Source organism: Drosophila tropicalis, unplaced genomic scaffold (genome assembly GCF_018151085.1).
Source record: "Drosophila tropicalis isolate 14030-0801.00 unplaced genomic scaffold, ASM1815108v1 contig_1009, whole genome shotgun sequence".
Taxonomy (NCBI): domain Eukaryota; kingdom Metazoa; phylum Arthropoda; class Insecta; order Diptera; family Drosophilidae; genus Drosophila; species Drosophila tropicalis.
In genome coordinates, this window is record NW_027172367.1 from 47,295 (window position 1) to 65,520 (window position 18,226).

At 36.7% G+C, this 18,226-nt stretch overlaps 2 protein-coding genes across 2 annotated transcripts; both read left to right on the plus strand.

Annotated features, from left to right (window-relative positions):
* Positions 1–7,685: 7,685 nt before the first annotated feature.
* On the plus strand, positions 7,686–8,577 carry ix (intersex). Its single transcript, XM_068300902.1, has one exon. It carries the CDS (start codon positions 7,792–7,794, stop codon positions 8,365–8,367), a length of 576 nt encoding a protein of 191 aa, XP_068157003.1. The 5' UTR covers positions 7,686–7,791; the 3' UTR covers positions 8,368–8,577.
* A 195-nt stretch (positions 8,578–8,772) lies between these two features.
* On the plus strand, positions 8,773–17,467 carry tea (telomere ends associated). The gene is given in 11 exon segments (XM_068297297.1): positions 8,773–8,905; positions 8,966–9,304; positions 10,645–11,019; positions 11,091–12,536; positions 12,594–12,647; positions 12,714–13,264; positions 13,266–13,521; positions 13,594–14,947; positions 15,011–15,542; positions 15,596–15,865; positions 15,923–17,467. Coding segments are annotated over 11 exon segments (6,696 nt in total). The 5' UTR covers positions 8,773–8,882; the 3' UTR covers positions 17,419–17,467.
* The last annotated feature ends 759 nt before the right edge of the window (positions 17,468–18,226 follow it).

Genomic DNA, 18,226 nt, shown 5'->3' on the forward strand with positions numbered 1-18,226 from the left:
TACGTCTATGTGATTAATTTTATTGGTAAAATTAGTTTTTTGTTCCTTTAATGTTCTGGAACATTCCACTTACATACATACAAATGTATGTATGTTTTTTCTCACTGTTTTTTGTTTTTCTTTTTGCAATTATTACTCTTAATTTTTATGCAACTATAAATTACACTATTCATGTTATTTATTTTTTTTTTATATAAAGAAAAATACAAAATGTAGAAAAACAAATTTTGCCAACAAAATTCCTTTTTTATATATTTAAAATTATTTATATTTAAATAACACTTACCTTTATTTTATTTTGAAAACACAATTGATTTATTTATTTTTAATTACAACAGCAAAGCTAAGATACATCGAGGTACTGCATTTTTTCCATATTTCCCTCTACGAAAACTAAATTTTCGACTCCCGCTGCGGACATACAAGCCCAAACCATCACGTGGCCACCTCTATGTTTCACTGTAGCTTTTATGTTCTCCATTTGAAGCTCAGCGTTCGGCTTTCTCCACACATAAGTCATCCCGTCCGAGCCAAATATATTAAATTTGGACTCGTCCGAGAAAAATTACTGTGTTCCAAAATGAGCAATCCTTCAAAATCATCTCCTTGGCAAAAGAGAGTCGGCTTTGGACATTTTTTTTTTAAATGAATGGCTTCTTTCGAGTTACTCGACCGTTAAAATCATGGTCGCGCAGCACACGTCGCACAGTTTCTGCGCTCGACGCCTTGCCCAGTTCATCCTCCACCTCTGCAGCCAACTTTGGAGCGGATAGCTTGGGGTTAGCCCTTATTTTCCGGACTATATAGCGCTCGTCGGACTCATTAAAAATTTTATTTGGCGCTTTTCTGCCCTTGTTTTCGATCCGATTTTCGTGTTTGAAGCGCTCTATTATATGTTGGACTGTAGAGGCACTTAAGTCCACCAGCTCAGCAGTTTTCCGGACGCTCTCTCCTTTCTTAAAGTGATGGATGACCAGCTCACGCTTCTCGATAGTTGTTCGTTGGACCATTGTTAATCTCGTAGGTGAATTTTTTCCAAATCGCCAAAAAAAACTTTTTCTATATTGACTAAACATAGCAAAATGCTACTTAGATTGAAAAAACCTCAAATTTGTTAATTTTACTTACATCAAAGTGGCTGTATCAAATAAGCTGAGAGCACTAAATTTCACGTCTACCCGTAATTGTTGCCTTCCTCGCCAAAAACAGAAATTCCCGGGAAACCCATTACTTAGAAATAGTATTTTAAATACATACCTAGTCGAGTGCATTCTCAATTTATCGATAAACCTGCTACTTTCGATATTAAAGAGGTGTAAAGACAAAAAATTGCCCTGTATCAAATAAGCTGTGAGCCACTGTACCTGCTCGCACGAGAATTAATAGCAAATGCACAGAGAAACGAAAAAAGCAAAGCGGCGCGAGCATAAATCCGAAAGGGAAACAACAACAACAAAGCACAGATTTACGAAAATTCCGCTTAGCAACAACAACAATGTTGTGTTACTTTGTCGGTTGTTGCTTTCCGTTTTCCGCTTTGTCGCGTGCCGAAAACGCAGAGTATAAATGGGCACAACCGGTAATGGAAACCTGTTTGCCAACATAATATGAAATGTATCTATAAAAGGTACCAATTCATTGATTAAATAATCAATGTGTAATTAAAAAATGAATTATCTTAGAATATAAATTTTTTGTGTATAAAGAATTCAAGCGCCATCACGTTTATTTTCATTCATAGGTAAATAGGGTATACAAAAATCATCGAAACAAAAAATATTCTTGTCGATTGAGAAAATTTTTTTTCCAAACTTTTTTTCGGCAGCCGATTGGGTTTGGAGAAACGAAGTTATTTCGTTCGGGTGCCGTTGGCTAGCCTCAGTATAAAAAACGCCGGCAGAACTTTTCTCTGCCGACGTAGTTCGCTCGGACAATGCGTCGACATTGTCGGCGGCGACAATCTGGTACTGAAGGGTTGCTGCTGGCAGCGTTTGAGCAGAACTATTTATATTGACCATAACATGTGTTCAATTTTTAGGATACTTCCACTCCTTCATCGACATTTCGTTAGGCGCTTTATGATTTAGTGCTCCAATCAGGATGATTTTCATACTTTATCTGACTTGCGTACATTTAATTTTTAAAATGGCACATAATTGTTTTTCTTTTCTAGCAAAAAGCTTTTTAATAGGATTGAGATGCCGACTCCGTGTTGATCAATCACTTTGTGCAGTTTTACAACAGCCTAGTGCGAGACAAAAGCAATCTATGCTTCGCTTGTTTGATACATACTTCCATCTTTAAAATGTCCAAATTATACCCATTGGTCATTTTATCGTTAAAAATGCGCAGATCTCGAAAACCATCGTTGTAGAACATCATGACTTTAGTTTTGTCGCAGAAGATAAAGTCGAGACAGCTCCATAAAGCAGGCCCGCAAATAACAATTACAATACCCCTGATATATTAGGGTTAAGTAATTTTGGTCAGAAGTGTGCAACCAATACAAGGTAGCATCTCCGACCATAAAAATAATATACATATACACATATTCTTGATCAGTACACTGAGACGAGTTCAAATAGCCATGGCCTTTCGTCTTTTCAAATCAAATGTATGTACATCTCTCTCACTCTTACAAGCACATGAGCACTCTAGCTCCGCCATCGGCCAACATCGCTACTACGGCTTACATAACACATACCAAATTTGATGTGTTTTAAGTGACTAAGTTTTTAAGCAAATTAGTCTTGTTTAAACATTGGGATGGGAAGGGGCATGGCGAAAATTTGATATAATACAAAGTCTACGTATCAAATTTCGTGTCTATAGCTTCTATAGTTTCATACGGACAGACAGACGGACGGACATGGCTTGATCGACTGGACTGTCTTCTCCCTGTTACACACCTTTTGTCTAGTAGTTCTTCGAAAAAGATAATTAGTTTTGAGTAATTTTATAAAAAAAAAATGCATAAAAAATCTTTTTTGACAAAAAAAAATATAAAGTTTTTAAAAGCGTGCCAAATATTTTTTGAAAATACTGTAAAAGGAATTAAAAAAACAATTCAAGTCGTATAGCGTACGAATATGACCCATTTTTAATCAATTAAAACACGTCAATATTTTTGGCACATCCTTGAAAAGGAATTTAAAGAACATATTGAATCAAAAACTAAAAAATTCAAGACTTCTTCACAGCTTCAAGACTAACATACATATGCTAAAAATAATCCAATGGAATTTAAAGGATATATAAATAACTATAACCAGTTGCAGATTCTTTTCAAAAACCATAATCCAAAAATCATATCCCTACAAGATGCCCATATATCTTTTTAAATAAGCACGAAATTTCGGAAAGCTCAAGTGTAATCGAGCATTTTGGATCGATAAAGGCCGACAGAAGAATATGAGTTTAAAAACTACGGGTAGACGTGAAATTTAGTGCTCTCAGCTTATTTGATACAGCCACTTTGATGTAAGTAAAATTAACAAATTTGAGGTTTTTTCAATCTAAGTAGCATTTTGCAATGTTTAGTCAATATGGAAGACGTTTTTTTGGCGATTTGGAAAAAATTCACTCAAGAGATTAACAATGGGCCGACGAACAACCATCGAGAAGCGTGAGCTGGCCGCAATCGTTCAAACGTGGCTAATTTGGAATTCCCCCCATGTTATGAAACCACCGGCACAGTCTCCTGACATGAACGAAAATCTATGGGCAAAATTAGATGCGGAAGTCAGGAAACATAAGATTTCCAATAAGGAAGTCTAAAAAAAGCCTTGCTGGAGGAATGGGCCAAAATTACTCCTAGGTTCACCCAAAAGTTGGTGGATTCGATGCCAAGTAGACTGCAGGCTCTTATTAAGGCTAAAGGGATGCACACCAAATATTAAAATAAGCACTAACATTAAATTTAAGCATTTTACTAACACTGTATAAAATAAGCTGTGAGCAAAGTTTTGGAGTTATTTGGCTTTGTTTTTGTTTTTGCTGTTGAACAGCTATATTTTGAATTAAATGTTTTTGTTTTTGAAAACTTGAAGTTGTCCTCTTTAATGTGGCATATAAAGATTTTCGATATTCTTTAAGGCTTTTGAGTTATGACACAAGCAATTTAAAAAATTGCCCTGTATCAAATAAGCTGTGAGCCACTGTATATTATTATTATACATATTATACATGTATATAATCACATTCATTGCATGAATCACCTATCAGCATTAAGGGATATTTCATTGCAACAAAATTGTTAAAATTTTTTAAAAATCCGCTCTAAATCCCCGGCTTAATGTAACGCTCAAAAATTTCTGCCAGAAATACAGTCTACTACAATCTTTCTTCAATAGCACGAAATTGGGATAACATCGCTAAAAGAAAAAAATTGATTTTTTCAGGGCTCAGTTTAGTAAAGAATTGTCCGCGGTTTTATCCGAATCGTGCCGTAAACCGAAGTGCTTCGAAAAGCGCATAAAACAGTTGTCGAAACGCAATTCAATTTGTGTTTTGTTTTGTCACCTCCAAAGAAATCTCCCGCGGCTAAGGAAACCGATAAGAATGTGGTGCTGCGAGCCATCAAATATGAAAATGCAATCCGTAAAAGTGCGAGAAAGCATGGTATAAACGACAGGACCTTATCGCGATACGTACAGAAAACGAAAGATAATTTTGAAGATATTTCGAAATTGAAAGATAAGGATTTGTTGGAATTCGTTCATGGTGCTGGCACAAGAACTCCATCAAACATGTTTTGCTGTCCCGCTGAAGAGAAAGATCTCGTTGGATACATCCTGAAGTGTGTCAGTCACTACCATGGTTTGAGCATCAATGATTTGAAAGAGCTGGCGTACCAGTTAGCCAGGAAGCTGTCTATCTCACCTTAATGGAATAAGGATTGTAAAGCGCATCAGGATCAAACATCCATGAACCGAGTCAAAGCTTACTGCAAACAGATTTTTGCATCATTTGCCTAAAGCTGCTGCCGCAGAAATTGACCGCTGCCAACTCGATCGAATGTAATATATGCAAGCGTCCAGTTCATTAAAAATCGTTGTCATTGAAGGCCATTCTCTTTTATATTTTTAATTATTTTTGCCATTCATAATAAATAAATCATTAAATCACAACTATTGGTGTGACATTTCTTCGTATTCCCTGATTTTCAGTGAATTTCTTGAGGTGCGTCACAACAGGGCCACTTTTTTCAGCCTAACAAACATTATCCGGAATAAATTTGTTCCATAATTTTTTGAGTAACTCAAATAAACATATTTTCTTTGGAAAAAAATTGCGTTTGGTTAATATTTAAATGTTAAACTTCTTAATTTTTCACCGCAAATTTGTATGGCATGTCCCCTGAATGTCCGAGGCGACATCTGAGAAATCGCCTCGGACTTTCAGAGGAATTTGCGGCGACCGGTACTAAAGCGTCAGGTTAACTCGGCAGGTCTCAGTATATACATATGTATGTATTTTTCAAATGTAGTATACAGTTTACAAATTTGTACATGTATATTTGCATTTATTATGTTACACCTTGTTTTCCTTTCGTTTAGTCATTTCATTTTAACAACAAACTTAACATTTGTGCCATTTTTCCACCTTTGTTCTTTTTTTTCGTCTGCCGAATGGGTTTCAGTGCCGTCGGCTTACCTCAGCATGAAAAGCGCTGGCAGAATTTTTTTCTGCCGACGTCGGTGGCTCGGTCCATGGTGAAATAATAACTAGTGTTGCCAGACACTCCAGCCAACTTTTCGTGGCGTGAAAACGCTAAATCGGCCTTTGAAAAAAGCTAGAAATGTTTTTTTTCGTAGTGAGAAAAAAAAATTAGAATATACATACATTTTTTTTTTCAATATTTTGAATGTTTTTATTAATGACTTCATCTTTATCATCTTGGTTTATGTAGGTTTCATTGGTTGCTGATAATTTGTAATCATGGCAAATATGAAATATAATGTAATTAACAATTTTATAAAACAATGGCGTTAAAAGTTCTATTAGCCATACTACATATTTTTATTGCTTCGTTTTGACAATGTTCATTTTGCAAAAACACTCTTTTTACGTGTTGTGTCAAAATAGCACAATTTTCCCGCAATACCTTGTTGCAACCCACTAGATCTAGTGGGAAAAGAGCTAAATAGGCAGCACTGTTGCCAGTGTAGCAGTGTGAAATAAGTATAGGCTGGTCCCGTCGGCAGCAGCGCTGCTCACTGCGAGGCCTTATTTCACTTGTCGTTCGTCTTTGGACAAGTGAAGTTGTGAGCGCTTAAAGACCAAATGTTGTAAAGATACATAACCGCAAAAAATACTTAAAAACCGGCTTATTGGTGTGTTCTATAAAGACCCTTATCATTTATTGTTAGATGTAAATTATGTTGCATTATTAAATGATGTAGGGAAACTCATATGAAAAATCTCTATTTAATTGTGCAAAAGCATGAGACTTGATCATATAATCAAATAGTTTATCATAAATAATTTTATTTTAAGTAATTATTGTGTTACCGGTTCTAAAGCGTAATTCTTTAGTTCTATTCTATTGTTTTAATTTTTAAAATTTGTTAAAATTTTTATCACATTAAATTGAAAAAAAAAAAAAATCGTTGGTTGCAAGTCTTAAAGTTATTGTCATTAGATTTTGTTGAAGAGGTTTCAATATAATTGAAATTAAATAAAAATTATCTCTCCTTCCATTTACCATCTTCAAAAAATGTCAGACGATTTCAGGCACTTCCAACTCCTTCAATCCAAACTTTATTTAAAAAATTGTGTGTGTTTCTAGCAAACGGTATTTGTGCGAACGGCGTGAAACTGGAATTGATGGAAAGGATTTTTGATTTCTTCTTTAATTTTATGGGGTTCTAAATAGTCATGCATTTTTGTACGGCTCTCGCCGAGCTGGCTGTTCATTGCTGGTCCCGGTTTGATTCTCTTTACAGTTGGTGCATAGGACTTGCGTGCCTAGTTCTTCTTTAGCATGCGGAAGAGGACACTTTTTTCAAATCTGAAGAGGCTAAGTAGAGCCTACCTCCACTTTATAGTATAGATATGAAATTTCTGAGGGAAATAATACTCCCAAAATGTTTATTTTAACTGTGGACGTTAGTATAAAATTGATTTTTTGTCTCCAACGCACACACGAATAATTTCGTTATCGTTGAAGAGATACATACGCTTTAAGTTTAACGTTGGAGCATTTTGTGTTTGAATATCTTTAATTAGAGAAATTGTGGATTGGATTAAACTCAGCGAATTTCTTCACATATGCAAAAAGTGTCTTTTTTAACTGTTCCGTTCATTGCACCAAAAAAATTAAACTCTTGATGCTTGATGCAAGACATAGAATGCCGCTGTCATTTTTAAAGGCATTATTCGTCCGCGGAACAAAATTCCTTCTATCGAGGACTCTTCAAAAAAGAAATCGGGTTTGCGGTAGGCATGACAACGACAATGCGTTTGTTTCTATAACCATTTTCCTTCTGAAAACCTCAGATCCCAAAATGAATCTGATTGGATAAATAGAACACGAGTTACAGTCAATATAAATGCTGAAGATTAAACATTTAATTTTAAGAAATTTAACAAATTTCGCGCCACGCAAAACAGCTGTTCCGTTGGTTTCATTGGTGGTGGTTTTATAGTAGGCGACTCACATACGGCAATGGAAAGACAATCGACTAGATTTTTCCCACCACCATCAACCAAACAAAAACCAAACACACGCCTACACATAGAAAGTATTTTATTAGTTGCTAAAAAAAAAAAAAACATTTTTGAGAGAAAATGAATTCCAACATGAATATGATGTCCATGGGTGGGCCACCCATGATGCAAGTGATGCAATCATCTCCACAGCCAATGATGCCTTCGGGATCTGGTCCGGTCCCCGTCCAGCATCAGCAGCAGCAGCAGCAACAACAACAGGCTGAGAAACTTGACAACATATCAAAAGTTAAAAGTCTGTTAGCTCCCTTGCGGGAGTCGATGTTCTTGACAATTCGTTCAAGTGCCTTTAATCTGCAACAAAATAATCTGGCCGATAATTTAAAACGGGATACGACAGCTCACGGCCATCATAACCCGCGGTTCGATAAGCATTTGGAGGATTTCTATGCCTGCTGCGATCAGATTGAGTTGCACCTAAAAACGGCGATGCAATGCATGCAACAACAGAACTCTTCTAATCACTATCTACCTGGAATTGTGACACCTTTGCGCATCGAGAGCTTCATTACAGACAACGCCGGACCTATTCCTTATCCTACGTACTTGAACACGGTGCGAGTGCATGTTCAGTCAGCCAAGGATATACATGATACTCTAATAAGTGCAGCTCAAAATATTTCACAAGCTGATTGATAATGGCCCATTATCTAAGTTTAGGTTTCGTAATTAAAATTGTATTATAAATATTTGCATGCATAAAAAATTGTCAAATATGTTTTTAATACTACTTCCAAACTCCCAATAGGGATGGACAAAAAGTCGACGGCATACAACTGATATTTATCTTAATATTAAAAAAAAAAAACATGTAAAGTTAAAAGAATAAAGTATTGTTTATACATATATGGAATAAAATCTCATTTATTGGATTATATTTAAGAACATTTGAAACAGTTTTATAAACTCGAACACGTTGCGAGTGCATGTTCAGTCAGCTTTATAAACTGAACGAAAGAAAAAAACTATCGCAAGTGTATATCGATGTATAATTTTTATCGGGTGAAGGAGTTGTGCAACACTGTCTGCTTATTAAATTAGCAAACACTAGTTAAAACAAAAGGGAAAATGCGTAAACAAACAAAATAAATAAAAACAATTTGTCATTTACAAAAAATAAAACACAGCGCTTTTCCAAAAGGCGTCATTCAATGGAGGACAGAATTGAGCAAGGGTAAACTGAGATAATCATGCCATACCTATTATTCTATTATTGTATTCCTCTCTTCTATAGAGCTCCTGATTCTCGTTTAGCGTCGAAAACTTTAAAACCTCCTGTGTCTTTTGCCTTGTTTAGTAAATCAATTAGAAATCTACCCGATATAGCCTTTCAAATACAGTGCCAGGAGCTCCAGAAAGGAGTAACCAAATCGCTTGATGATTGCGCCAAATGGTATTACCGCGAGTTCTATTTTAATCCAGCCGTTCGCCAGGAATATGATTTTAAGCTAAACTCCATACCTTTAAATGTAAAGAACAAAATACTTTGTTCAGTAAAGAAACCAGACCAAAAAGTGGACAAGAAAAAGGAGCAACCGATTAACGAAGTTGATATAAACACGGAGACCTTTGGGTGAGTTTTTATATTCTGCTTTAAGATTGAAGACATTAAGGCTACAGAACCCTTTCTTATTCTTAATGATAAACAATACAAATCTCGGCATATCCATAAATAATTGAGAAATGTAAATGAAGTAACTGAGAGTTACGGTAGTTTCTTTATATACCTTACGTCATTTTTCGTTTTCTCCTGTAACTGTAAAAAGCAAATTTTTTAAACAGTGAGCTATAACTGTTGTGATAAATAGTTTTTAAATCAAATAGAAAACAGAAAGGTTTAACAAAATTATTCGCACTAAAAATGTATGTGGGCATTTTCCGGAAAGAGGTCAACCACAAGATCAAAATATAAAGTACCAAAGATCTGTCTGTTTTTCATTATATTTCAAATGTACACAATATTTGTACGAAAAGTTGAGTTTTTAGTAATTTGCTACTTCTTTAAATTATTTACGGCCTTAGAGGTTTTGTTACTGTAAAGGTTCTGCTCTTAAATGAAACTTAGATACGTGAACTAACCGTAAAAAATATAAAGAAAGCCGTAGTAGAAGGAGTTTACTTGTCAATTCATCTTTCTTTGTCGTGTGAGTGACCAAAAAACAGTTTAAGTTTTCTTAGCACTTAACATTTTTCCAGAAGAATAGATGAAAATATTTTTTGCGTCAAATTGGTTAATCATAAAACAAAAAAAAAAATTATTCTGTCAAATCATTTGTTGTTTTATTAACTACGAAAGTTTATCGAGTGCAAACCCTTATATGTATATGTACATATATTTTTGTTTGCAAAGTTTAGAAATTTGGATGGAGAAAGAAAATATAAATAAAAGAAGTGAAAATCAAAGGCGGTATATGTCAAAAATAAAAAGAGACCCACTAAAACTTGCGGAATACAAAGAAAAACAAAGACAATTTAAAAGGCAAAGAACCCAATTGAAGTCGAAAGTAGGTTTTTTTAACCTAAGGGAATATGACACCAAAAAAGAAAATCAAAGTGGGCCGAACTTCCTATTCCCAAAAATCCTACATAAATTAATATATATTTCTTGGGCACAATTTGAAAATAAATTTTCTTTCTCTAACATTAAATGAATAGAGTATTTATTAGTCGGTAACAACTCATAAATAATACCTTTCTTATTTCGGTTTGTATTAATAGCTGAAATACTAATAAAAATAACTAAAATTTTCTATGAAAATGCATTGAAAACTGTACTGGAAAAAATGTCGTGTGAGTGATGTCGTCGGAAATACGGGGGAAATATGGAAAAATCATAAGTCTACAAATAAAGCATAACATTTCTAATATTTATATTAAATATATTCTGAAACACGAATCTCATTTTCTTTTCAGTGAGTCGTCGATTGTTAGCTTTGAGATCTTTGAGAAATATGTGAAAAATTTATATGAAATAGTTTGCAAACTCAAACTATTGGATCCAGATTATGCCTGCAAGGGATACGACGATTGTGCTGAAGCCTTTTACTACGACTTCTATTTAAATCCAGCGATTCGTGAAGAGTATCCCATAGAGCTGAAGAATTGCCCACTTTTATTGAGAGATAAAATATTTTACATGCCCAGCATAGAAGAGGCTAACGAACTACAAAAGCAACGTAATGGTGAGCAACCTATCACGAAAAATATTCAGGATATAAACAGTATAGCAACGGAGAATTTGGAGAGAAACGTAGGATCCAATTACTCGGTAGAACTAAATTTCGGCAAGTAAGTTATTTCAGGGGAATACGAAAAAGTGGTAACAGCCTATTTATTTGAATTTTAATTTATTTTTCCAGGCTTGGCCGTTTTCTATTCCCTGTGTCGATTGATGTATTTAAAAGTTTTATAAACTATGACGATATTATTGAACCTTTGCTAAGGTTAAAGGGCATCAACGACAACTGCCAAGTGTCTCGTTTGAAAGCAAACAATCAGGATCCAATTTGCCAGCAAACTTTCAAACTTTATTACCATTCCTTCTATTTGTACGCCGAAAGCCGAGAATTGGTTCCATACAAATTTCTAAATGCAAGTGAGAACATGATGAAAATATTGCTCAGCTATGGTCAACCTCTCGATGCAGCAGCAGAGACAACTATGAAGAATTCACACTTTGCTATGTCAGTGCCTACAAAGAATATCCTCTATCCAATCAGCTTCACACAGTTTCAAAAATTAATAAAAAATCTGAATGAAATTGTTCAGCAAATGATGCACTGTGAGGAGTACAATTACCTACCAGCATCCGAAGAGTGTTACAGAAAAGAATACTACAAACTGTTTTATGCTTCGCCAAAAATACGAGGGAGATTCGCATATGAACTGGCACCTTGTCCTGCGCTACTTAGAAAAAAATTGCTTCGAATACCAACTATTTCGAAAGAAGTGAAGGAAAATCAAAAGCCTATTGATAATAATCAAGAGGCTAATGCTAGAAATCAAAAGTCAGTTGAGAAGAACCCAGAGGTGGTTGCTAAGAATCAACAGCCTGCTGTTAAGACTACGGAGTCTGTTGTTAAAAATCAAGCATCTGTTGCTAAAACTAAGGAATCTGCTGATAAGAATCAAGAGTCTGGTACCAAGAATCAAGATCCTATTGTGAAGACCATCAATGGTAAGCTTTATGCATATCCTGTGTCAATGAAAACCTGGTGGCAGTACATTAACTCTGAAGAGCTCATTGTTCAGCTGAGAGACATCCATGAGAATTACAAACGTGAACATGGAGGACCAAGTTTTACGGATGAGCAATTAATTAGTAGATTTTATAATTACTTTTATTACAAGAATGATGTTAGAAAAACTGTGCAGTTCAATTTCGACAAAGCGCCAAGGGAAATGCAAGAAAAGTTATTGGCAACAGCCAAAGAAATTCCAGCTAAGCTAGCTCAACAAAAACTTGAAAAAGTATATAAGAATTCTTCTATAATTGAGGCTCCGAAATTGGTTCCAAATGTTTTGCCTAAGAAGGACCATATCAACGACAAAGTGGATTATGTAAATTCTTTTCCCGTAACATTTCAAACATTTCAAAGCTATATACAAAACCTGTCAGAAATCGCCAAGCAAATGCAACTCAGTGACAAGTACAGAGATAAAACTGAAAAGGAGTGCTGTCTCGAATACTACAAAGAATTCTATTCATCGGCCGACATAAGAAAGAAATTTCGTTATAAACTAAAGCCCTGTCCATCAATGATGAAGCAGAAGATTCTTTCCATCATACCCTCAATGCTAAGAGAGTAAGTTATCTGTTTTAAATGTTCGTTAAAATCATAACTTGTCATCATTATTTACAGCAAGAACGTAAAATTGGATAGGTGTGAGAAGGATTTAAAAAAGAAAAGTCGCGAGTGAGTAAATTTGTTTATTCTAATCCATACGATTATAATTTTAATCGCCTTTCCGTGTCTCCGAAGGCTTGGACATTTCAAATGGCCCGTTTCTTTCGAAACTTTTAGGAAATACATTAATTATGCCGAGATATATCGTCCCGCTCTGTCACATATAATTACTGATGAATCTGTGCTAGCCAATCCCGAAAATCCGGAATGCCTCAAATTGTTTCGTCGGTATTATAACTCATTTTATATACATCCTCACATACGAAAGAAATACCCATACAAATTTAATTGTCCGGATGATGAACTACTACAAAAACTATTAAGCTATGCTGAGCCTTTGGACGATAAAGCCAAACAAACTGTAGCGAAGGGAATCTGTCAAGCGAAGGAAGCGACAAAGGCGCAACCATTACATGAAGCGTCCTCCAATACTCCAAATGCTGGCATAGGACTAGAGAGTAGAGAAGAAGTTGTACCTAATATCCAAATATTAGATCAGTTAAATGATAAACACCTGGATCCTTCTTTGCATAATAAGGGAACACAAAATCCTCAACCGCCAGTATCATTCAAGATATTTTCCAGATTACTACATCTTGACGAGGTGGTTGACCAAATGAAAAAATGAGCCCATTTATGCGCAAATGAGTCCTGAGGATTGTAAAATGACATTTTACTACGCTTTCTATAGGATACCCAGTATACGCGATAAATATACTTTCCAAATGAAACCATGTCCTGGTGCATTGAAATCTAAATTGCTATCTATACCTGAAACGAAAAGTACAGCGGAAAAGGAGACTTCTATAGATGAACGCAACACGCTGCAAAATACGGAAAGTGTAGCTGAGTTGTATGCAAAAAGAAAATTACATCTTGCTAGGTAAATGCAATAATTTAATCTTTATTTATTGTCCGTTCTTATGATCTATGAAATATGCTCATTTTTCTTTAGCAAGACGAAAATCAATTTGGTTATTTATCATCTATTACGTCCAAAATCTCGAAGAGATATTTTATCAGTTACTGAAGCGATACCCGGTCAATCGAGTACGGCATCAAACGAAGCTGAAAACATGAGCAATGTAACTGAAGAATCGGCGAACATATCAAATGTAAACGACGTGGTAATTCCAAGTGGTACAAGTAATTCACAACTACAAGATGAGAGTATATTCAGTTCGGAATCGACAACAGGAAGTTTAATTGTCGCGGGCAGTTCCAGAGAAGTTGCTTCTGTTCAACAAGATTGCGCCACACCTGCCCCGATTGTCGCCAGCGACACTCAAGCAATAACTCCATCATTACCCCTAGGTCAAGTGTCCACAGGGGTATCAAATGCAAACGACGTGGTAATTCCATGTGCTACAAGTAATTCACAACTACAAGATGAGAGTATATTCAGTTCGGAATCGACAACAGGAAGTTTAATTGTCGCGGGCAGTTCCAGAGAAGTTGCTTCTGTTCAACAAGATTGCGCCACACCTGCCCCGATTGTCGCCAGCGACACTCAAGCAACAACTCCATCATTACCCCTAGGTCAAGTGTCCACAGGGGTATCAAATGCAAACGACGTGGTAATTCCATGTGCTACAAGTAATTCACAACTACAAGATGAGAGTATATTCAGTTCGGAATCGACAACAGGAAGTTTAATTGTCGCGGGCAGTCCCAGAGAAGTTGCTTCTGTTCAACAAGATTGCACCACACCTGCCCCGATTGTCGCCAGCGACACTCAAGCAACAACTCCATCGTTACCCCTAGGTCAAGTGTCCACAGGGGTATCAGATGCAAACGACGTGGTAATTCCATGTGCTACAAGTAATTCACAACTACAAGATGAGAGTATATTCAGTTCGGAATCGACAACAGGAAGTTTAATTGTCGCGGGCAGTTCCAGAGAAGTTGCTTCTGTTCAACAAGGTTGCGCCACACCTGCCCCGATTGTCGCCAGCGACACTCAAGCAACAACTCCATCATTACCCCTAGGTCAAGTGTCCACAGGGGTATCAAATGCAAACGACGTGGTAATTCCATGTGCTACAATTAATTCACAACTACAAGATGAGAGTATATTCAGTTCGGAATCGACAACAGGAAGTTTAATTGTCGCGGGCAGTCCCAGAGAAGTTGCTTCTGTTCAACAAGGTTGCACCACACCTGCCCCGATTGTCGCCAGCGACACTCAAGCAACAACTCCATCGTTACCCCTAGGTCAAGTGTCTACAGCGGTACTAATTGAAACAAACCAGGGGAAGACATCGTTAGACGAAGAAACGGAAAAGATATTTTTCTCTCAAAGAGACAATGTAATATAAGCAAAGAATGCAAGTTGTTGTTCTTAATACTAATTATTCTATTTCTCCATTAAGGAACACAATTTGAAGTATCTTCTATGCAACGCTCACGGGCTACAGAAAACCATTTGGCGAATACTCTCCCAGTTGACACTTTTGGAATTCAAGACTTACACCAGCATCCACAATGGCCAGTCCTTTTATGAGAACGAAACGATGTTGTCGCGATGCTATGATCATGTGATAAGCAACGGAAATTGGCCTCCGAATTTGTCTGTCAAGTTTTCAATGCTGCACGATCTCTTGCTGAAGAAAGGTGTCCAGGGTATAGATTTTAAACTCGATGAGCTTTCGCCGAAAATCTTGCACTGGAATGATTTGTCCATATTTACGAATTTCGATGAAATCGTAGAACTAATGTATTTGAAACGTACCACAAACAAAATTGATGACTTTGTGACATTGTTCGATGAGCGTCTGCTATTACATGAAATGTGCTGGCGGCATAATCGTTGGGTTCTGAAAGTTCCCGATATAACAAATCTGGAGCATAATGAAAATCTCTCTGAAAATAGAATTCCCTCATTCGAAGTGGAGCCTTACAGATGTAAGCGTTTTCTTTTTTGTTATCGAATTATTCTAAATCTAAAATTGTTTTAGTTCCACCGTGCATGGAAAAGCACAGGGAACAACAACAAGAGGCACTACGCCCTACTGTTGCAGAGGTTAACTCAAATGAGCAAAGCCTTTTAACATGTCCACCCACTCAACTAGGCACTAATGGTGACTCGGATCAGCAGAGCCTTTCAACATGCCCTCCAACTCAACTAGACATTAACCTCATTGAAGACTTAGAAACTCAAAATGATTCGCTGCCCAGAGAAACAGTAGAAAGCGAGATCTCGCCATCCGAAGCAGAGCCTTATAGAGGTAAGATATTAAAATGGTTCCTGTTGTTGCATCATACTAAACTTGAAGTTGTTTCAGATTCACTTTGTCTAGTGGGTAACACGGAGACATTAAGCGGACCCCTTGTGGATGTCGACTCCGAGCAGCAGAATCTTTCTGAGTGCCCACTTACTCAGCTAAACATAAGTAATTTTGTGGATGTGGGCTTAGAGATTCCTTCCAGTCAAGCTTTAGAAACTCAAAATGATCCACTGCTTGAAACGAGTATTGCAATACCAACTGGGGCCACAAATTTGGATTTACATGCAATCGTTAAGGAGGAACCTGTTAAATTTTTGGACCATTTACGTTTTATATGCAATAGCAACAGCAATGAAGACTTCCGATGTGAAACCATATCAGCAGATGAGAATATCATAGTGATAGATGATGATAACGACATGGCAACAATGGAAAAACTAAAATGCTTCAATCAGCGGCAAGGGGAAGACAAACCTACGTCATCATCCCAACTGCAACCAAGTGAGTCCTTTGCAAACCCAACATCAGAAACTTCGATGCCGAATGCGTCTATAATAGATCTGTGTGAAACTCAAATAAAGGAAACCCCCACAGTAAGAGAACAGGCTACCACAGAAAAGTCAAATAACGCCGAAGGCGGTTTTTTGCCTACATCAACTGCTGGTCCAGAGAAACGAGTAGCCTGCAAACGAAAGCCCATAGGAAAGGATACCGCAACCAGTAAAAAGCCACGAGGAGCGTCTGATTTTGTGCCTCAACTTAAACATGCGTTTCGTCCTTTGCCCCTCAATGCTATGGTGCGCATTGAAACGAACTCTGTAGCCTGTGTAGGTGAAGAAATTCAAGGAATCCCACAGCAGCAGTCCCAACCTCAGACCGACGCCCAACTGACGGCCTCACAAGCCTTTGCCATCGATGATACACTTCTCAAATCCTCGCAATTGCAGGATCTTTTGGAAGGCCCGAATGTAGCTGGTAGCAAGGTAAATGAAGAAGAGTCTAGTGTTAATCGAGCTGCTTCGCACCAGCCACCAATCACACTAAGCACCACAGTGGTTTATCGCCAATTGAAGTCATACATATTTATTCGTTCGATGACCATGGCCCAGACCAGAGAGTACTGTATTGATAGTGTGGCTGTGGGGCAACCCTATCAGCAGGCTACGATACAAGTAATGAAAAGGATATGCCATCTCAAAGGTCCCTTGCTCCAAGCCCTTTTTCCTCACATTAGTCCCACATTGCTGGTCGACTTAAAATTTTTACTCTGCTCTGTGGAGAAATTAAACTGGGACACACGTAACCGGGTTCTTGGAAAGAATCTTGACTTGCGTTTGCGAGTGCTCTCCGTGTTCATCGATGTTGCTCCTCGATTCGGACATTTTCGTTTAAAATACGACAACGACTTATTTAATTGGGCTGGTTGCAGTTTGGTTTCTGCCCAGGATCAAGAGATTGGGAAACGGCAGCCCGTTTTTGATATGATCAAGACCATCAAACCTCGAATACTGGACAACATGAGACAGTTTTCTGAAGACAATAATAAAAAATAACGCCTACTACACTTAAATATATATCTACGATTTTCTTTAACTTCTCATGTTGTCTTTTTATGCTTGTTTCATTTCAGAAACCGGATCCAGCTAAAAAGAACAATTAATGAAAGATTCTCTCATTATATGATTTTTTTCTTGCGTTAGCGAGTTAAACCCAGTGTTGTTGGGAGACCACGAAAAAAAAAAAAAAATAATTAACTCATTACTTAAGTTTTGCATGACTATATTAATAAATCATTTCAAGTTTTTACGCGTGTCGCATTGATTGCTTGAACAATTTTTGTAATCTTATTTTAAAAGAGACGATAGCCTTAAATTGTGTTAACTTTCTTTTTTGGCTCCTAAAGCTTCAAAATTGAATGTTTTTTTTTATTAATAAAAGAGTGGATAGTTAAACAAGTTATAAAACTATGCCAAATTTTACGGATGTTATTTACGAATCATCATGAAAATATATTTTTATGGGCCAAATGTGGTTAGCTGATTGAATCGAAGCTGAAAGCGATAGCCCGCTCATCTACTTGGTATCAGAAATAAACAAAAGTATAAAATGTTTCAAAGGAAGATGTATTCAAATTATTAATTAATTTATTTATTACAAATTTACATCTATTTCACAAATGAAATTCCGCTTCAAATGGCATACATCATCATTCATACTCTGGTCGTTTTCCAACATACGCAGCTCAACACAATGTTCCTCAGACTCGTTATTATTGGGCTCTCCAGAACTCCATTGCAAAAATGATGCTCGCATTCCAGAGGTCTCCGACAAATAGTCCCCCTCGCTGCTCAAGTCGTTGAT

What these genes read in the sequence shown, in the direction of transcription:
- ix (XM_068300902.1), top strand. Translation starts at nt 7,792, where the DNA reads ATGAATTCCAACATGAATATGATGTCCATGGGTGGGCCACCCATGATG.